General features: G+C 44.0%; 1 protein-coding gene across 9 annotated transcripts in view; it reads left to right on the forward strand.

Annotated features, from left to right (window-relative positions):
- Nucleotides 1–514: 514 nt before the first annotated feature.
- Nucleotides 515–22,273, forward strand: part of cspg5a (chondroitin sulfate proteoglycan 5a) — a 30,696-nt gene continuing 8,937 nt past the window's right edge. For all 9 annotated transcript variants that reach the window (XM_077013241.1, XM_077013243.1, XM_077013245.1 and 6 more), the window contains exons 1-3: nucleotides 515–981; nucleotides 9,084–9,966; nucleotides 21,470–21,658. In XM_077013241.1, the coding sequence (XP_076869356.1) occupies nucleotides 900–981; nucleotides 9,084–9,966; nucleotides 21,470–21,658 (1,154 nt within the window). In that variant the 5' untranslated portion in view covers nucleotides 515–899. The remainder of the gene's footprint in view (nucleotides 982–9,083; nucleotides 9,967–21,469; nucleotides 21,659–22,273) is intronic.

Consider the following 22,273-nt stretch of genomic DNA (forward strand, 5'->3'; position numbering starts at 1 on the left):
CACGCCTGTTGCGCCTTCTTCTCTCACAGTGGTGCTGGGTGGAGGAATGCAGCCCACCCCACCTCCACCCTGGCGCATCCATCAGTGCCTCTAGTTGACTGGCTCTCACGCCTCCCGCCCGCCCCTTCTGTATTGTCCAGTTCTCCTTGTTTTACACCACCGTAAGTTACCAGCTTGCACCACATTATGAGTGAACGTGTTTTCTTCCTGATCTTCTGATCATCACACATAGCGTCACTAACGCCACGTTGATCCGAGCATCTTTAACCGCTTGACTCTTAACTTTGCTCCGCCTGTCTTAAATGTTAACACTTGTTGTGGAATGAAATAAAATCATATTCAGCACTTTATTTTCGTATAAATAATAATGTTGTGGAACTGGCAAAAGAAGCAGGTTTTATATAGGTGTGTTTCCCTGAGCTGAATCTGTATTAAAGGGCCACAGGAGCTCTGGGAGGGGTTTGGTGAACAGGGGGTGGGGAGACGCTGAAAGTGGGAGTCATTCTCCCCGAGATTGGGAAGAACCGCATCCCGGTTCTAGCAGCGGTTCACACTGTTTCGAGGTGGAAGTGTGTTGTGTTCCGATTTAAATCAGTGGTACCGGTTCCGTGCGCGCTGTCATATGTTCAGAGGAGCGTCCGTCGGTGTTTGCGCCAGGACTGAGCGGCTCTTTCTCACTGGCAATGGGACTATAAGGCACCGAATTCCGTTACACCGTAATTAGGAGGAGGGAGTCCGCAAACGAAAAGGAAGAAATCTTACTGAGAAGGAATGAAGATGCTGAAAGGATTTATTATATAACACAGACAGAACAACGTGCCGCTCGGAGTTACGCTCGCCTCGAAATTTAAAGGGCTCGGATCTTTCCCCTTGGCTGTCGGTACCTGAATATACTCGGAATGGGTCTTTGTTCGAGATGCTGGAGTCCGTCCGTGATGTCTGTCCTTTTGCCGTTGTTCTTGGTATCGGTGTTTGCACGTGGTAAGAACCATAAAAAAATAGCAACTGAGACCTCCAGATGTGCAATAAATTCCGCACGTTACACATCAGCGCTTCAAAATAGGACAGTCGGTCAGTAGAAATGCTGATGGCACTGTTGTGGCGCTAAGTCGTGGGATATGGGTTAAAGGGTTCCTAGAGTGGCAGATATTTGGAAATAAAATCTCACAATCGTTAGTAGATAAAAATAAAATGACATATCTGAACGAAAACTATATTTTAGCCAAAACATTTAAAATGCATTGGATCAGTAAGGTTTTTTGTACACTTTTCCACTAGAGCTGATTGTCTGCTCTAGTGACCATAGCAGTCTAGTGTGTGTCTCCATATCCAGGGGTAGAGCTGTAATAGTGCTGTGATAGAGATGTGGTAGAGATGTGATAGAGCTGTGATCGTGCTGTATCACACCTCTATTACAGCACTATCACATCTCTACCACAGCACCATGGTAGAGATGTGATAGAGTTGTGATAGTGCTGTGGTAGAGCTGTGATAGTGCTGTGGTAGAGCTGTAATAGTGCTGTGGTAGAGCTGTAATAGTGCTGTGGTAGAGATGTGATAGTGCTGTAATAGTGCTGTGGTAGAGGTGTGATAGAACTGTAATAGTGCTGTGATAGAGATGTGGTAGAGCTGTGATAGAGATGTGGTAGAGCTGTTATAGTGCTGTGATAGAGATGTGGTAGAGATGTGATTGCCAGTAAAAGCAGCTGCCCTCACTATGAGATGATGCAGGCTCACAATGGCAGGATTACCAACGCTGGAGCATTAGTGAATCATTCATGCTCGTCTTTACCGGGGAGATCTCGTGCATTATGGCTCCACTCCAATTGTTCCGTTCCTGTGGTAGATTTTACACATACAAACAGATTATATCTGTGGTAATGGGAAATAATGTCTTGCCACAAAGCCACCGGGATTGTGTGACAAATGTCTGCACACCAGAAGAATCTTTTAAAAACGTTGTAATTTTTACATTCCGACAGAGCGTCGTGCATTAGAGATGATCTCATCGAGTCTTTGGTCTGTACCATATTCCCACAACCCCACTCCCTATCAAATAGCGTCGGAGCGACGTTACTGTCGGTAGGAAGGTAATATATTGCCCAACCGATTGGATGCTCAATTTCTGCACTTCACCGCCCAGCAACAGGACACAGGCTCGAATACAAGCGGAAAACGTGATGCTTTTGAGATAAATAAATGTGCAACTTAGCTCAACAAAACTGTCATACACTGATGCATTGAGTCTGTCATACATTACACCCTCTGTTGTAGTCTGTTCTGCTGTCAGTGAACCTGAATTGAGCCACCCCCCCCCCCCCCCCCCCCCCCCCCCCGGGCGCTGTCTCTTATCTCTTTGTTGAATCGTTTATGATAGAGAGAGAAAGATGTCATTGCTGTTAATTGGCGGTTTTCGACAAATTTCCAATGTGTAGTACCATTTTGTTTTGTGTAAAATCACTTCCTAATGATTTTTTATAAGTCTATATAAACCCCTCAGTTGATGATGTCTATTCGTTTTATGAACAGCAGTGATAATTGTCTTTCACAAATTGGTAATAAATCTGTCTCACTAGAAAATGTGAATATTTACGTACTCATATTTTTTATAATTCTAGTACTAGTGCCCCTAATTGTCTAAGTCTAATTTCTACACGTCGTAAGGTACCTGCTTGTTTTTTGGGCTGATGTGCTTTCTGTCAGTCTGGGGCCTCGCGCAGCTGGAGTCGCTGAGTGCGCGCGACGGTCGCGTTTGTCTTGCTCGCGCCACACTGTCACATACTGGAGCGACATGTGCTGCAACAGAAATATGATGAACTTAATTGTTTCCTTAAATCTGCATGTGTGCTTTGGATTGTTGATTTCATAAGATTTTTGTCCCTTTTATGTGTGTGTGAGTGTGTGTGTGTGAGTGTGTGTGTGTGTGTGTGTGTGTGTACGTGTGTGCGTATGTGTGTGTGTATGTATGTGAGTGAGTGTGTGTGTGTGTGTGTGTGTGTGTGTAGTGGAGGAGTTTGTGTGCTGTGCTTCTCTCCACACATATATTTCTGTGTGCCGGTTCCCATGGCAACACATCTCTCTGCCACTCCAGCACCTGTTGAATAGTGTGATGAGGGCAAAGAGCTGATTACACACATGCCTTACACACTATACACAAACAGCTATTATACCACACACACACACACACACACACACTCACACACATACGCACACACGTACACACACACACACACACACACACACACACACACACACACACACACACACACACACACACACACAACACTATACACACATTTACATTTACAGTTATGGCATTTAACAGACGCTCTTATCCAGAGCGACTTACAAAGTGCTTTGCTTCTGATCATCCTAGGAAATAGTACAGATAGGCCAGAATTCAAGAAAAAACTACAGGAGTCAGTATCATTACCTAGTGTTTTGCAAGTTAGACATTTGCCAAGAAGCACAAATAACCATAAACAGACATACAATTTAAGAACAACGGCAAGTGGTATCAGCTGAATTAGTGCTCTGGTAAGAACTCAACAAACAGGTGAGTCTTCAGTCTACGCTTGAAGATAGCAATAGACTCTGCAGTCCTAGCAGCTAATGGAAGATTGTTCCACCATCTTGGAGCCAGGACGGAGAATAGTCTGGAGCTTTGTCTTCCATGAGACTTTAAGCATGGAATTTCAAGTCGAGCCAAGCTTGAGCTTCTAAGTGTTCGCTGTACAGATCGGCTTTTTACCATGGACATCATGTAGGGAGGGGCCAGTCCATTTTTGGCTTTGTAAGCAAGCATCAGTGTTTTATATCTGATGCGTGCCGCTACTGGAAGCCAGTGAAGAGAGCGTAGTAGAGGAGTCACATGTGAGAACTTGGGTAGGTTGAAGACCAGTCGTGCTGCAGCATTCTGAATTAGTTGTAGAGGTCTGATGACCCATAGAAGACCTGCAAGTAGGGAATTGCAGTAGTCCAGCTATAGTAGTAGTCCACACACAAACACTATACACAAACAGCTATTACATTTACATTTACAGCATTTAGCAGACGCTCTTATCCAGAGCGACATACAAAGTGCTTTGCATTACACTACACACACACATGGTGTTGATGGTGGTTTTGATGCTAGTATTGGTGGTGTTGATGGTGGTGTTGGTGGTGGTGATGATGGTGGCGTTGATGCTGGCGTTGACACTGGTGTTGACGGTGGTGTTAATGCTGGTGTTGACGGTGGTGTTGATGGTGGTGTTGATGCTGGTGTTTGCTGGTGTTGATGCTGGTGTTGACGCTGGTGTTGGTGTTGATGGCGTTGATGCAGGCATTGATGCTGGTGTTGATGGTGGTGTTGATGGTGGCGTTGAAGCTGGTGTTGACGGTGGTGTTGACGGTGGTGTTGATGCAGGTGTTGATGCTGGTGTTGACACTGGTGTTGATGGTGGTGTTGATGGTGGTGTTGGTTGTGGTGTTGATGATGGTGTTGACGCTGGTGTTGATGCAGGTGTTGATGGTGGTGTTGACGCTGGTGTTTATGGTGGTGTTGACGCTGGTGTCGGTGGTGTTGATACTGGTGTTGATGCTGGTGTTGATGGTAGTGTTGGTGGTGTTGATGCTGGCATTGATGCTGGTGTTGATGGTAGTGTTGGTGGTGTTGATGCTAGTGTTGGTTGTGTTGATGCTGGGGTTGATGCTGGGGTTGATGGGGGTGTTGGTGGTGTTGATGGTGGTGTTGATGCTGGTTTTGATGGTGGTGTTGATGCTGGTGTCGATGGTGGTGTTGATACTGCTGTTGATGCTGGTGTTGATGGTAGTGTTGGTGGTGTTGATGCTGGTGTTGATGGTAGTGTTGGTGGTGTTGATTGTGTTGATGGTGGTGTTGATGCTGGCGTTGATGGTAGTGTTGATGCTGGTGTTGGTGGTGTTGATGCTGGTGTTGATGGTAGTGTTGATGGTGGTGTTGGTGGTGTTAATGGTGGTGTTGGTGGTGTTGATGCTGACGTTCATGCTGGTGTTGATGGTAGTGTTGGTGGTGTTGATGCTGGTGTTGGTGGTGTTGATGCTGGTGTTGGTGGTGTTGATGCTGGTGTTGATGATGCCCTCTCCTTTGTTTCTTGAAGTGTGTATTTTGCCTTTTCCCACAGTGTAAATCACTGCTAATTTGCTGTTAGTTCTGTTCATCTCTGCTTTTTCATCAGTGTTCATCCAGTAATCATACTTAGAAATTCAATAAAAATTCCCGAATTTACTGACAGGTGTAGCCAATTCAAACATCTAAAAAAGAGTATAATGCATTTATTCTTGCTTTTATGGGAAAATACCACATATGGATGGATGGGTGCGTTATACTTATTGTATTATATATTTATATAATATTTTGTAATATTTCTCATGCCTTAGCAACGACACCAACGTGTAGATAAAGCAGGTACTGAGGTAATGGGTACGGCCAATGGAATCTCAGTTCTGTCACTGATCCCAAAACATTATCCATCCTGGGCAGAAATGCCCTGATTCTGCAGCCTGAGGGCAGGGGGGCAGCTGCCAGTCATCGTTCACCTCGTTATCCTTAACTAACGGCAGGGAGTCGTTATCGTATCGTTGGTGCCAAGGACCAGAGCGCCTCTAGATCCTCCCTCGTGTATATTCAGTCAGAAACAGAATCCCACCCACTTCACTCCTGCCAGCTTCTCTCATATGCTGTGAGCACTGCAGTCATTCCCTCCGTCCACCTCTGATTTCACATGATTTTTGTTTTTTTGTTTTTTCTTCTCTACGGAAGTGATTTTGTGCTGTAAGGTGCTTCACAGTCACAGGGGGTCCAGGGACAAATAGAGACAGAACACCCTCTGGATGAGTGTGGATGACTTTGAATGAAACACTAAAGTCTGGATGACTAAAGTTCCCAGTAGGCTGCTGGTAGCTGTAGCCTTATTGGTGTGTTGTTGTGTAGGGTTTAGGGTGTAGGATGTAGGGTGGGCATGGTTGTGGATGGGGACAGCTCCATGTTAGTATTCACACAGACAGTTCACAGACAGGTGGCGAACGTAAGTTGTTACCGGGCGGGGTGTAACATGGACACAAATTAAGTATTACATCGCGATCGATCGATTGCCAGTGGTTTGCGCCAGAGCCACCGTGAGCTCTATATGTGTGAGATGGCGTCTGTGTCTTTCTGCAGCTGAAGTGTGTCGTGTGACAGTCGTGACAGAGTCACCCCAGTCTGCCACAGCCCAGTGCTGAGCCAGACACTGTGAGGCTGGCATCGCTCCAAACAGCTTTATTCCACCTGGCTCTGCTCATGCCACCAGCCCCCAACCCCCCCAGAGCCCCAAACCTCCCCAACTCCTCCAGACCCCCAAACCTCCCCAACCCCCCCCCCCCCCCATACCCCCAAACCTCACCAATCCCCCCAGACCCCTAAACCTCCCCCACCCCCCCAAACCTCCCCAACCCTCCCAGACCCCCCAACCCCCCAGACTCCAGTGCACCAGGACAGTTCCAGCTCTCCACCTCACTGTGTCTCCTTCCCTTCCATGTATTTGGTTGCCTGGAAACAAAGGGGGGGGGGGGGGTATTATTTAATAAAACATCTGACTATGCAAGAAAATTGGGGCATCCGTGGCGTGTAGCCCCCCCCCCATTTTTGGCCCGTTAGGCCCCCTTTTCACTCCTGGGTGGAAGCCACTGTGAGGTCATGCTGTGGCGGCCCAGGAACATGCCTGGCCTGCCAAACCGGGCTGAATCTGGCCATCGCACGGTAAAATCAGTTAACTCTTAACTGAACTGTGAGACTATTCTGAGACCAGTATAACTCTGACGTGACTGCGTTACATGTTCATTCTACAGGTCACTTTACTTTTCATGGTGCTTTTAAGATCTGCTTTTCTTGTCTTTGGCTTGGCACCGCAATGTCACATAAAGGTAACCTCCTCCATTGTCATGAAAAGGTAACCTCCTCCGCTGGCTACAGCTGGAAGAATTGTGCTCTTGACTGTGAGTCTTAGCATCTTCGACTTTTGCTGAAGATGACAGTGACTATGCATTAAAAACATACCATAGTTACATTAATGCTCGTTAACCACTGCTCCGTTTCTTGTGTCTGGACAACTTACCAGCTCTTCACTCAAAGTGGAATGATTCCAACCACTTGAAGTAAATCATGGGGTGTGTAAATGATCTAAAGCTCTTCTGTGTATTTATCACAACAGTTACGGTATGTTTTTCACCGACTTCTTCAAAATCACAATACTGGATGTCTCGTAGCAAAATTGTTTGCTTTGTATAACCTAGGTTCTAACGGTATTACATTATTGGTGTAAATTCAAGGAAAAAAAAATCACACAATATTTAATTCAGCCCTCTGGAGTCAGACTGATTCTCGACCTACCTGCTTCTCAACCATTAACAATAATTTCAGTGTAAGATGCATGAACAGTGGTCAGATGTGAGTGTCTCTATAATGAACGTGCCATCAAGGTTTCAGCCACACATTAACTGAGAGAATTTTCAAATTCAGTGCTGTGGTTGAGTCACATCTCATGTCCGATGTAAACTTTCAAAAATTAATATGACTTAGTTAATAATAATAATTAATAGTTCTTAGTGATTTGTGTGTCTGAGCATGTGCATGTGTTTGTTCCTGTTATCGCTGGAGTAAGTGTAGACTATCCAAGCCTGATGTATTTCTTTAGCTGTTGAGTACATCAAAACACATCTCCCAGTACATCTCCCAGTCTAATAACAGGCCTATATCAAATATGATATTTTATCAGATGTGTCACTGAAATAGAGTATGAATTACTTAAGTTTGGTAATAAAACCCAGACTAGGCCTGTCTGCCCATTTTTGGAAATAGGTCATCAGGAAATGGAGAGGACAGTGTCTGCTATCACGCATAAGGTCTCAGTGAATCTCCTTCTCCTTTGTTTATCTGTCTCTAATTTGGAAGGACTGAAATCCAGATGGACACATTCTTGAAACGAACGCTCAGCCAGCAAGGAACTGAAGGCCCTCAAGGTTGCAGGAGTTGTCAGATGACTAGAAGCGGTAGGCAGTTGTGAAAGGCTGAACACGAGGCAGTAGCAGATAGAGTTACTCACTGAGAGAGGAGACATCACACCAGTGGCTCTGTCTGCATTTCTCAGGATATCTGGAGTCTCAGATGATGTCTCTCACAGGACAGGAGAGTGTGCGACTGGTGGATGAATTATCCTATGTTAAGTGGTCTTCTGTGAAGAACTGGTTATTCCAAAAATAAAGCATCTGCATCTCTTAGTCTGCCAGGAGAGCCGGGCATGAGTTTTGTGTACAGTGCATTCCTGTCATTCACACAAGCAAACAAACTGCACCCACGTTGATGCATTTCATGGAATCCTATGGTTTGTGATTCAGGTAATCCAGAATCTGACAGATGCAACTGACCTAGGAACAGACCTAAATGAGTTTCACTGTAGACGAGGAAACACCTCAGTGACTCCAACACACGTCTCTTTCAGCGTAACTTGAGTGCTCACTGAGGCAGACCTGGTGAGCTCTGGCTACATGCAGCTGTCTGATTCCTACGCTCTACTCGCACCCTGTAGCTTTAAAAACCTGCAGCCAGTCTGGCTGGTCCGTGAGTGTACGCTCAACACTGACACTGAAAAACACTGAAGGTTAGACACACTTTAGTCGCTCAGGTGGGTGTACGGAGAAGGTCTGTAAAATCCACACATGGTCTAGATTAGGCATGACTTACCTTGCCTAATGATAAATTCTCACCATTTGCATGCATTAGTAAAAGTATTACTTTTAATGTTAGAGTTAGTTTTTAATTTATTACGGTTTACTTAGCTAGAAGCAGCTACCTTTGTAGAATCTCTTCATCCAGAAATGTTAGTGTCAGTAGCAGTGAAGGAAGGCATCCACAGAGGAATTATAATGACCATAGAAGATGTATGTGCTGGGGTGCAGTATTCCTTCAAGACAACGTCTCAGTCCTCTACTAAGCACTGACTATGTATAAATTGTAATATGTATATATGAAGTAATGGTGTGATTTGCAGAACCACATATATAAATGACCTGCTCTTTCTCCACAGCTAACTCAGTGATGGGGAACACAAGCGAGCTGGTCAGTGCTGCAAACGAGACCTCCCTGCCAGGGGAGAGTGAGAAGCTGGAGGGGGTATCTGAGGCCACCAAACCCATCGGTGATGTGTACCTCGTCCTCCGCTCTGGGCGTAAGCCCCGGGATGAAATGGAGCAGGGCAGTGGCCTCCAGGAAGAGGAAGTGCCACTGGTCACCGACGCCCCCGAACACGCCACCCCAGATCAGCGCCACATAGCCATCAGTCCTGACTCTGCCGAGACCGACCACCTACTGCCCCACCAGACAACTGAGGAGGAGGACGAGGACGAGGAAGAGCCAGAGCCAGAGGTTGTGACCGCTGAGCCGACGCGGAACGGTGTGAAAGCAGACACAGAAGTAACCGTATTCAACCTGGACCCACACGAGTCCCAAACCACATCCATACCAGCTGCCCCTCCGTCTCACCCAGACGTCCTCACCGTGGACTTCACTGCCTCCCGCGGCAGGGAGCTGCTCCAGCCGTCCCCGTCCGCCCACGAGCTCCAGGGACGCGACCCCACCACCTGGACCATACCCGACGACCACAACTACCTCACTCCGTACCTCCCACACGACAATGCTGCGTCTCCTGCCTCAGAAGAGCACAGCTTCCCTGCTGACACTTACGAAGAGGAGCTCACCACCCCCCCTCCACCCAAGCCCTTCGTCCCACGCCTCCCCGCCCCCCCTGCACCAGCTGCGGATGGAGGCCCATCCTCCACCACTCACGGGGAATGTCGGCACGGCTTCGTGCGCAGTAACGGCACCTGTAGGTCGCAGTGTGACACCGTACCCGGCTATTGCTTCAACGGAGGCCAGTGCTATGAGCTGGAGGCCATCGGAGTTTTCTGCAGGTAAGGTTTAACACCTTATGACACGCTCACTGGGGAACACACATAGAGCTAAGAGAACTGAAAACATGAATACTTGTGTGATTGAGTAGGACAAGAAAAAGGCTTTCTCACAGGGATGTTTTTATGCTGCATGTGCTTATGTAGACTTGTGCAAGGACAGCCCCCACGTCACCATGTGCACGATTAAACACCAAATGTTTTCCTGGACAAAACATTTTGGGGAAACCTTCCCTCTGTGCCAGACTGATTTGAGCTGTGCATTTGGTTCAAAGCATGTGAGTCACATGCGTGCTGGGTTCCAGACTATATTCACAGCTGTTTCGTTTTATAGCTCTCAACATGACACAAATACAATCCTTCTACTTCCCAAGAGAAAAGTTCATAAGAATTGAACAAGCTGATCAGATCAAACTAAAATCATCACAATAACACCTTCACTTCCTTACATCACCAGTGAAAATGAGGAAGCGAATTCACCACTATGGACCACTTGATTTTAATAGCTGCTCCAGTATAAAGGCCAGACGGAGGAGAAACACATCATGAGGGCTCAGAGTGAATAGACGTGAGGGTGAGGATGTGATGGTGAGGATGTGAGGGAGAGGATGTGAATGTGAGGATGTGAGGGTGAGGATGTGATGGTGAGGATGTGAGAGTGAGGATGTGAATGTGAGGATGTGAGGGAGAGGATGTGAATGTGAGGGTGAGGATGTGAATGTGAGGATGAGGTGAATATGGAGGAGGTGGAGGATAGAACGTCTCCTTCAGCTGTAACCTGGAATTCATGTTGCACGTGTCACAAAAACATTACTTTCTGGAAGCTGAACTACCTCAAAAAAATTATCTAATCTGATACTCAAATATCCATCTGTGATAAATATATTAATAAACTGAGAGTCTTCAGTTTTGTCATTTACCCGAAAACCCAACAATGTTGCAAATTGTTGAGTTTAGTGCGTGACACTGAAGAGGACCATGTCTTCACACCAGAGTTTCTCTACCACTACACTGCTCACTGCACAATTAGCTACTCAAGGTAAGCCACTTGCAACCCATTTATTACTTTAAAATGTTTAGATAGTTATTGCCTTATTTGCTGCGTTATTTTAATAATAATGAGTACATTTGCATTGCAACCTTTATTTTCTTTGAATAAAGCTATGCTTTTATTATGCTACTACTTAACTTTAAAGATGTAGAAAATCTGTTTTTGTTGTGAATAGGTTAATCTTTATAATGTCTTTGTATAATGCTCTTCTGAAGTCCAGAAAATGGCCAATTCATTTTGCCAAAATTTCTCCTGTTCCAATATAAAATTGTTGGTCCTCAAATTTGCTTTGTTGTTCCTCATTACATCCTTGTGATGAGTGAAGAATGAAAAACGTCTGCAACGCAACACTTTAACATAGTAACATAATCTAGTCAGGCCAGGGTGTGCAAAAAAAAAAAAACGAAGCGATATCACCAGTCTCAGGCAAAATGGAAGATGTAATGAGTAAAATGCACCAACTGGTACAAAAACAAGATATATATCAGGGCTCTCAAGTTTTGGATTCATGCCAGAGTGTGAGAGTTGTTGACGGGGGGGTGGCGAACGTTAATTGTTGAGCGGGGAGGGGGGGGGGGGCGAACGTCAGTTGTTGGGGGGGGGCGAAGGGTTGTATACGTTGTATATCGCGATCGATCGCCGGTGGAGGGCGACATAGATATGGATCGGAGGTAAATAAACTAGATTTTTTTTTCTCGCCGTGTGAAATCGGAGGTGTGGCGTGTGAGCGTGTGAAGACGGTCAAATGCGTGTGTCACACGCTCAATGCGTGAGACTTGAGAGCCCTGTATATATAGACAGACAAACAACCCTCAGGTGTCAGGTTCCCTAATGGGCCACGCCCACCTGAGGGATGAAAACAATGTTACAATAACAGGACATGAAATACTGTCGCTGCTGACGGAGGCAGCTGGCATGGGACAACAGGAAGAACTGTAAAAACAGAACTGTAAATAAACATATACAATACAGCCATTGATAAACCACAATTTGGTCCTAATGGATGGTAGAAGAATACGCAATACAACTGAACAAATAAACATTCCTTAAACAAAAACAACAAAAAAAAGTATTGTGCATACGAAGAAGACCCTTCAAAAGAAGACTTTTATTCTTCGGAATGCTGTCTGAACAGACAATACTTATCACAATACTGTAACTACAGAAATGATAAACTGCTTAAAAATGAGGTAAATGTCATTCTGATTCAGTTTGTGTGATTGATTTCAGAGAACTGATATTATGACGATGGACAGATCCAGAAGAATTGTTTCCTCTGGGTAAATCCAGCCAAACTACTAAGAACATACATGGTGTATTCAAACAACATGGTAAATACTGCACTTCAGGTAATATATTTTGGGTTTGCTTTCAAATTTACATAGTGATATTGCATAGCATATTCAAAACCCTTGAGAATGTTTTTGCATTGTAAGAAGAGACATACATACTTGTATTTATAACAATTAAACAAGGACACTGTAAACCAGGGGTAATCAATTAAATTTAGCTCAGACCTTAGGTCCGGGTCCGCGGTGGGGAACGAAAGTTGTTGAGCGGGGGGGGGTGGCGTTGAACGAAAGTTGTTGAGCGGGGGGGGGGTGGCGAACGTAACACTCAAATGGGTGGTGAACGTAACACTCGTCTGAAAATAAATTCTCCGGTTTAAAATATAGTCTCCCGTTAAATTTTTTTTGGCATTTGGGTCCGTATCCAGTTAATCAGGAATGTGATTGGGTCCGGACAGGACGGCGTTCGGGTCCGGATCCGTAGACCATTGCCTAGTAAATAGTAGACTGGAGAGAATCTACATGTTTACATCGATCCAGCCCCCAGCAGCCCAGTCCAAGATATTCAGTGATTTTACTGGCTTCATTCAAGTGGGTTTAAAGCTGGGATAAAGCACAAGTATGGAGCATCTGATAGGCCCAGAGGAATTAACTGAGAAACACTGCCATAGACCGCAGAGGTTTACTGAACTACTGTTAAGACAAATTTTCTGTCAGATATAATTGATAGTGTGTCAAGTGCTGCTTTCGTGCCTAAATATATTAGATAAGTAATACTTTAAAGCTGAAGTGTCATAGGTTATTATTTGTATTTCACTTTACTGCAAAAATGGCAGATTCCAGTTCCAGGTGAGTAACTGAAATGAAACATTTTTAGTGATGTACACAAGTTTCCAGAGAAGCTTGCGTTGGACAGGTCTTTCAGCTGATGACGTGCAATATACACTGTAAACCTTTTGAGCTGCCCTGTTCTTTCTGCAAAATATTCAAAATATAATAAATGAAAATCAAACAACTTTCTGATGTCTAGTTATTTTCTCTGTTTGATCTACTCCATATGCAAATTGTCAGAAGATGTTGAAACCTAAACAGAGCACTGTTATCTGTACTAAGATAAAGAGTAAAGTTAGACCTTAGTTTAAATGTTCCACAAAATGGAAAATTGGATTTACTTCAGCATAGTTGAATAACAAGAGTTCAGTTAATTTAACTGAAATTCTCAAACACTTTTGTCAGCGCCATTGAATGTAGACCTCACAAAAGCACAATACGGTTGTAAAACAAACTCATTCCAGAAATCCCAGACTGTTATGTAAGAGTCTTGAGTGGTTGAGATTTATGCCTCTAAACTTTGCACACATTAGCACATGCTCTACTCTTCTACATTCTAAGAGTTCTGCTGGTATTGTGAAGACAAACGATGACAACGTGCCTGGTTGATGCTCATATTTAACAGGAACCAGTTCGAGTAGTTAGTCAGCTCATTCCATTCCAGACAGTTTCTCAAAACAGGACCATGCTCAGCACAACCGTCACAGTCCAAACCTTAACATGTAGCTACGTAGTTAGCTAGCCAGCCATTCAAGCTGTTTTCTCCGTGGTCTCTAGCTTCATCCCATAGTCCAAAACCATGGAGTTTAGGTCAATTGGCTAACCTAAATAAACTGTCCTGATGTGTGTGGAGGTCTGTGCCTACATGTCTAATAAAGTTGTCCTAGTGTTAGTGTGTGTTTGTGTGCTAGTGTGTTAGTTTGTGTGTTAGTGTGTGTTAGTTTGTGTGTTAGTGTGTGTTTGTGTTAGTGTGTGTTAATGGTTGTTGGTGATCCTGGATGTTGTTCCCTCCACCCTCCCTATACCTAGTTCAGTCCCATGCTCAAGCTGTGTGTGTTAATTGTTATTTGGGTTCCTTGAAATGTGCTATATAAATATAACTTCATTTATTCATGTCCATATTTTATTGGTTGAAACCATTTAAAGTTTCATAGTTAGCTAATAACATGAGCTAATTTTCTTTCTTTTACTGAGGAGATCAAAATTAAGTAGCTAGCTAGCTAGTATAGATAATGTTTGCTACTAGCAAACTAGTTACTAGTTTCAAGTAACTAACTAGCTGTATGACGACCAGACTTACTTTGTGATGTCTGGATGAAAAGTAATTAAAGTAAAGGTAACATTAACCACTAGCAAGCTCCATTTAACTACCTAAATATTATGACCAGTGATGTCAGTAACGCGTTAGGCTACTCTAATCTTACCACTTTTTTTGGTAACGAGTAATATAACGCGCTACTATTTCCAGTCCAGTAATCAGATTAAAGTTACTTATCCAAGTAACTGTGCGTTACTATTTTTATTTTCTTTAGTAAAAATATATATATTTGCTTTCTTCTTGGCTCAGTTATACTTTTGCGTCTGACCGTAGTGCCCGACTCCGCACGCTGCGCGCGACCCTGTGAGAGCGCGAGCACGTTTTACAAGTCATTTTTTGCAGTGTTGTCCGAAACGATATGTGGTAGTATAAAGAAACACCCCTCAAAAACAGGGGAAGGAACATTTACCTGAAGAATTTTAATGTTGCACTGTGTTCCATGTTTGAAAAGTGCTGGAATTTTGGCTAACGTAGCCTACTTTAAAATGCTTGAAATTGTAATGGTAGGCTATTTCGTTTCACAAGCTGTCTGACTGAACAGTTCGCTTGTATTACGTTTACAAACAAATGTACAAATAATACCGCACAGCTACACAAACGTAATGTCAGGAGATACTGTAGCGACTACTCCTCAGGGTGAATTCGCTAACGGACAGACACTTGGCCACTCAAGGAGTCTAGCCCTTTAAGTGACGCTGGGGGGGCGGGGCCTGCGCGCGCCAGGGTTGCGTTATCAATAAAGTTTCCCTCCTCGAGATTTTTGGATTAAGCAGTTTCTGCCTCGGTTACGGAACCTGCTTCAATACATTGTTACTGTTAAAAATGCACTTCCAATAAAGTGAGTAGCCTATTGGAAAAATTAATTTTGCTGCTGAATGTAACTACTAAAGTAACTTGTAATCTAACGTAGTTACTTTTAAAATCAAGTAATCAGTAACGTAACTAAGTTACTTTTAAAAGGAGTAATCAGTAGTCATTAATCGGATTACTTTTTCAAGGTAACTAAGCCATCACTGATTATGACGACCCAGAATATATACACAGAAGTTATTTCAGCCTGTGTCCCATTCAGATAAATATCTTGTGTTGTCTTGAATCTATAAAGATGTATCTTGAAACATCGTTTTCTCTTCTAATTTTTATTTATTTATAGTTAATAAACAAGACAAGGTCTCTGTCTAACTTACATCCACATCCACTTCAGCAATATTTAGTATTTTTGTTATTAAATTATTGAGATTGTTGCCATGCTTGTAAATCTGTAGTCATGTTTCTAGTTAATGTATTGTTTCTACTTGTAATATTATGTAATGCTTAGCACTATCAGATACTGCATCTTTAATTTCATTGCTCTACTGTGCAATGTCAGCATAGCATTTTAATTCAATACTCAGAATCGAGCTACCTAGCTAGCTTGCATAGACATCTAAGCTCAAACACTTTCTCGCCAAAATTAGCTCATGTCCACCCTTAAGTGGAAATGTCATCGGGGTGTCATTTGACATCTAGTCCATCTGTTAAAATCAGTTATGTTTGAGAAGTGAAATAACCTTCGATGCATGCTCACACATATATGCCTAAACGCTCTATGGTTTTAATTTACTTTGTGTTACTGCCATGAATATCAAGTAACATTAGCTAGTATAGGTAACCTTAGCCGTAATCTCATTAAAAGAAATAGCCACATTGCCATGTAAATCTGCAATATAAAACATATCTGTCAGTCCCTTGGTGAGGTAAATTTCTTATTTATATGCCATCACCAACACATAACTCAAAACCTACATAGTTTGATTGCTTCCTTAGAGATGATGGAGTTTATGCCTATAACTAGATAGCTAAATAACCTGCACCTTTAGAACGATATACTCAATGTTGCTGTTATATATTTTAATATACGTGTTTTCGGATACAGGCATTTCAAATCATTTTAAATTGACCTGATATTTAATGTGCATAAACTGAGGAAATATTCTGATGGTGTGAAGCTGTGAGACCACTGCAGCTGGTCTGCAATGACCACTACCTCCTAATGCTGAGGTCAAGGTCATGACCCCAAGCCCATCCTCTATTTCTCTGTGCAACCCTTAATAGGATTCCTATAGAGATAAATCTGCCTCTAACACCCTTCTCACCCCTAATGTGTGCAGTGACCTGAACTGTGAACTGACCTCCTGAGGGTGAGATATGTCATGAAGAGCTTTGTTTGTTTTTGCTGTGGCTGGTCTTTGTGTCCTAGTTGTTTGAGGTACATTGGTGATTCTGAAGAGTTTCCAGTGGCTTAAAATGAGTAACACTGAAGGTGGAGAGAAAAGTAATATCAGCACTGCAGTGTACATGGACAGTTTTCAGACCTTTTCATATTTTCCACTTTTCGGGTGTGATTAAGTCTCAACAATTCAACAGTTTTTCTAAACAACTTAACCATTTTTCTCATCAGTCTACATACAATTACCTATAGTGACAAAGCAGAAATTGTTTTTTTGGAATATTTTGTACATTTATTTAAAATAAAAGACTAAAATATACCAGTCTTGCCCTGTGCTGACCCCGACCCCAAATGAATTAGAAGATTATATATATTTAGGACCTTTGTTTGGTGCTCTGGGGCATCCTGTGTCTGACAGTGGTTGTTGAGATGATTCAACAGTTCACTGGAGTGCTTTGCTTTTTAGAGTTGATTGGATATTATTAGGAAATAGATTTTTTTTTATATATAATAATAATAATAATAATAAAAATCAGTTCACAGCATATGTCAGAGTGAAAACCAAGCTATGCTACCTCCAGAGACCTACAAGACAGGACTGTGGTAATGCACAAATCTGGGCAAATTTATGTAACATTGATGGTAGCCTACATTATTCTCAAATGGAAGTTTTTATGACCACCGGCATTCTTCCTAGACCTTGCTGCCCATCCAGACTGAGTTGTCAGGGACAAAAGGCCTTGATCAGGCTGGTGACAAAGAATATAATGATCAGTATAAATGTGATCCAGAGTTTATTTGTTTAGAAGGGAGAGCTTTGTAGTGCAATAGTGCAGCTTGATAAACGATTCTAAGAGCAGGCACAGATAAACCCTCTGGTCTGATGAAATGAACATTTCCCAAAATTCCCAGAGTTTTATATAGAGGACAACAGACACTGAACAACACTTTATTAAAACAGTCCCTACAGTAAAGCACAGTGTCATGCTGAGGTCAGCAGCAGGAACCAGACGACTAGACAGGATTGAGGTATAGATGGACAAAATCTTGGAAGAAAACCATTTCCAGAGGGTTACATTTCACCAAAACGATGACACACAGCATACTGACACGGTGACACAAGAGTCAGAACAACTCTGGAAAGGTCCTGGAGTGGCCGATCCAGATTCCATGGCTGTGTTCGAAATAGTCTACTACATACTACTGGCGTACTGATCGAGCCCCAAATCAGTATGTCGTATGCAGTATGTGACCAAAATGAAAATTTCCAGTACGCGAAACATACCCGGATGACCTACTACTTCCGCAAAATATTCCAGTACACGAACAGAGCTATCTTCGTGGTGTACTGCATCCCATCATGCAACGCTACGTTCACGTGACCCCGTAGTGTGCTTTGCTTTTGTCGCATACTGGAAACTGTACTGCATACTACTACGAGGACCAGTATGCAGTATCCAGTATATACTGAGTCCAGTATGCAGTATCCAGTATGTAGTAGTCTATTTCAAACACAGCCAATGACCTGAAAATGACTGTGTGCTCTCTCTCCACCTGACTGAACTTGAATGATTTTGCCAAGAAGAATGGGAGAAACTTCCAAACAGAAAGATGCCAAACTTATAGGATCATGTAAAAAAACATGCTTTTGCTTTGTTATTGTGGAGTATCGTGTGTAGAATGATGAGAAAAATTAGTTGAATCTATTTTAAGATGGGACTGAAACATCAGAATGTCAAAGGGTCAGACCAAGCTTCCTGTTCTTTCAGGACAGGTTACCCTTTCCTCTTCGTCTCTGAGGATCTTCTGAAGATTTTCAGAAATGTTGGCCTGAGTGTACTTGGTGGTCACATTGGTGTAGAAATATTTTTAGAGTACCACCAAAAGGGGCCTTTAAGAACTTAGGGTCATGATATTTTATACGAACCTCATTTTATTCTGTTTTGTGGCTCATTTTATTGATCACAGAGGTGGTGGATGGCCTGTTTAGGCGGGACTAGATGATGGACATGACGTAGACCAGCTGAAATTATTTGAGTTTGTCTGGTATACAGATGCACCTGTGCTGGTGTTGGTTGGAGTGGTGACCCAGTATTCCACACATCCACAGTGGAGCATTAAAGCTCAGGACAGCTGTGATCAGGCTTCAGTTCACTGAATTGAGGATCTTTAGAACAGACCACTTCATTTACTGAAGAAGCCTAAAGAAAATTTAGATATTTGTGCATCACCCACAGAGACGGTGGAAACGAAACCCTCAGTTTGAAAATGTAAAAGAAAAAAAACATTGTGTTTAGAGAGACAAATGAGAGGGAATGAGTCAGACTCAATGCTGCTTGCCAGTGCAGAAACAAAACAGCCAAGCCATGTGTGTGTGTGTGTGTGTGTGTGTGTGTGTGTGTGTGTGTGTGTGTGTGTGTGTGTGTGTGTGTGTGTTAATCCACAAGTGAAGCTGCATCCTATCAACCAGCTGGTGTTCAGGTCCTGACAGGGCACTACACTGCGTTGTCCAACAGGTCACCATGCGTATTGCATGTTTTATGGGCCATCGTGCTGTCATTACAGTGCTGGATGAATCCTCACAATGGCAGACGGGTCTCCACAGATCAGTGGCAAGTCAGAAGCCCCCAAGTAGCTCAGTCCCCATGATAGATATAATGGACTCTAAGAGAAGATGACTTCTGATATCATTTTAATATCTGTGATAAATCCCACTGTCTTCCACTCCATTCCCTGTGAGTAATGCAAGAATCACTTGCCCTGCCCTGGGGGGGGGGGGGGGGGGGGGGGGGTGATAGTGCCAACAGGAGCTAAATCATGAAGCCTCTGTAAACCTACATGGTGCAGGTTGGGCACGGAGCAGTCTGGGAGTACACCGAACACAATACAGCTTTATTTGGAAAAGTGAGATTGGATAGTGTGAATTTGTAAGGGTGACAGCTAGGGCATCATAGTGATCTAGAAAGATCACTATTAATGAAGGTTGGATGGGAGGCCATTTTCGTTTCGGCAGAAAGGTGCCCAGCACCTCAGCACCTCCATGTCACTTCGGTTTGCACAGTTTGCTGAAAGCACTCGTCTGAATCCACAGGATTATTAGGAAAACTAAAAGACCCAGTGTCTGATCCTAATGGTCCACTGAGCTTCAGAGGGTCCCTACTGCCTACCGAGGCAGCTGAGAGAGAAAAAGAAAGAATTAAAGAAAGATAAAGTTACTTTGTTATTCTAGAGAAAGAGGAAGGAGAGCCAGAACTACTATGGAATATTCCATCCTGAGTGGCGGTGATACAGAAATACAGGAGTACAGCATGTGGGAGCAAAGAGACCGTGAAGGTGCTACGAGGGAGAAGAAGAAGAATAGAGATAGAGAGACAGTGGGAGACTACAGGGGAGCTCTGGAAACACGTTTGAATGTGTCCTCATCAGCAGGCTTGTCACCACTCTCTCTCTCTCTCTCTCTCTCTCTCTCTCTCTCTCTCTCTCTCTCTCTCTCTCTCTCTCTCTCTGACCCTCTCTCCTTCGCTCACTCTCTCCTAGGAGCGAATGTCCTTCATGGCATTGTGCCAGTGCCGGCAAAACTCACACACACTCACACACAGGCTAAAAAGAAGTTAAACTCACTCCCCCTCTCTGTGTCTTCTGTGAACACAAGAGACCAGCCTCACCTTCTTTCATTATGCATTATCAGATTAATTGGTGCATGTGTGTGTAAGATTTAATGCATCAGTGTAATTGCTCATTTTTAACTGATGTTGCTGTTTAACTGATGTGGGTGTGAAAACAATGAGACCAAAATAATGCAAACATCTCTATATCCACCTCACTGGCCTCTTCTGAGCTTCCGTTTTCTGGCTGTAGATCACACACACACATTTCTTTAATGCATGTAATCCGTCTATGAGTATAGCATATGATTCTGAGCAGTTTCTCAGGCTAAATTAACTTCTGCATATCCAGAATTTCAGACTCCATATCCTCAGCTGACAGAAGCATCTGTTCCTCTGATGTGGTTCTGAGTTGTATTTTCTCTCTCTCTCTCTTTCTCTCTCTCTCTCTCTCTTATACTGTCACTGTCTGAAAACAGAGCGTGTCTCATACGGAGAGAACGCCAGTGCTTCAGTGTTTTCTTTTTTCGTCTTGACAAAGCCCAGATACAAACGTCTGTGTTCTCAGACCTTTTTTGGCCTAGACATCCAACAAGCAAGTAGTCTTGAGCTGTTTCAAAAAACAAAATAGTTGTTGTACATGTTGGTCAGGAGCCATTTGTTTTTTCACATTAAAAGAGTCTTTCAGAGTTGTGGAACTAGTCCAAACCCACTTTCCTCAGTCCAGTATTATGAGTCAAGTGTGAAGCAGGGGTGAGACACGTACCATGACCTTAGCAAACGCAGAAGTCGGCACGTCAGAAATATTGAAGGGAGCAGCAGAGAGCAAGTGTGAAGTGAAGGAGCTGTTTGAGCTGGGCAGTGAGGACTAACCGTCTGTGAAGACGACGGCAGCATCTCTCCTGGGTCTGAGGAGGCTTGGGGTGAAGTGAAGTTCAGTGCCATGACAGGAGGACATGGAGTCACATTTCCTTTTGGGTTTTACAGTCCTTCATGCCACCTGCACCGTCACAGGAAAGAGGCAGATGGCTAAATTCAACTTTTTACCTTTTCTCTTTCAGTTGCCCCTTCTTCCTCTACTTTTTTCATGTGCCAGGTGACAAACAGATGGAGCATGTTGCAGACACAAGGCAGCCATTAGCTAGTATACAGTGGCGTGTGTGGTACCTGACGTTAACCCGTCCTGTCCTGGTGCTCTCGCAGGTGCAACATTCAGGACTACGTCTGGCACAAAGGTGCGCGCTGTGAGTCCGTCATCACCGAGTTCCAGGTGCTGTGCATCGCCGTGGGGGCCTCCGCCCTCACCGTCCTCCTGCTCTTCATGATTGTCGTCTGTTTCGCCAAGAAACTGCATGTGCTCAAGACCGAGAACAACAAACTGCGCAAGCGCAGGTGAGTGTGGGTGTGTGTGGGTGGGGATGGATGGGTGTAAGTGGATGTTGGTGTGAGTGGGTGTATGTGAGTGGGTGTGGTTGTGTGTTGGTGGGTGGGTGTGGGTGTGAGTAGGTGTATGTGTGTGTGTAGGGGTGGGTGTGGTTGTGTGTTGGTGGGTGGGTGAGTGTGTCTGTGTGTGTGTGTGTGTGTGTGTGTGTGTGTGTGTGTGTGTGTGTGTGTGTAGGGGTGGGTGTGAGTGGGTGTGTTGGTGGGTGGGTGTGTGTGTGGTTGTGTGTTGGTGGGTGGGTGTGGTTGTGAGTGGGTGTGTGTGTGTGTAGGGGTGGGTGTGGTTGTGTGTTGGTGGGTGGGTGTGGGTGTGAGTGGGTGTGTGTGTGTGTGTGTGTGTGTGGTTGTGTGTTGGTGGGTGGGTGTGTGTGTGTGGGTGTGTTGGTGGGTGGGTGTGTGTGTGTGTGTGTGGTTGTGTGTTGGTGGGTGGGTGTGGTTGTGAGTGGGTGTGTGTGTGTGTGTAGGGGTGGGTGTGGTTGTGTGTTGGTGTATGGGTGTGTTGGTGGGTGGGTGTGTGTGTGTTGGTGGGTGTGAGTGGGTGTGTGTGTGTGTGGGTGTGGTTGTGTG

Source organism: Brachyhypopomus gauderio, chromosome 7 (genome assembly GCF_052324685.1).
Source record: "Brachyhypopomus gauderio isolate BG-103 chromosome 7, BGAUD_0.2, whole genome shotgun sequence".
NCBI lineage: Eukaryota > Metazoa > Chordata > Actinopteri > Gymnotiformes > Hypopomidae > Brachyhypopomus > Brachyhypopomus gauderio.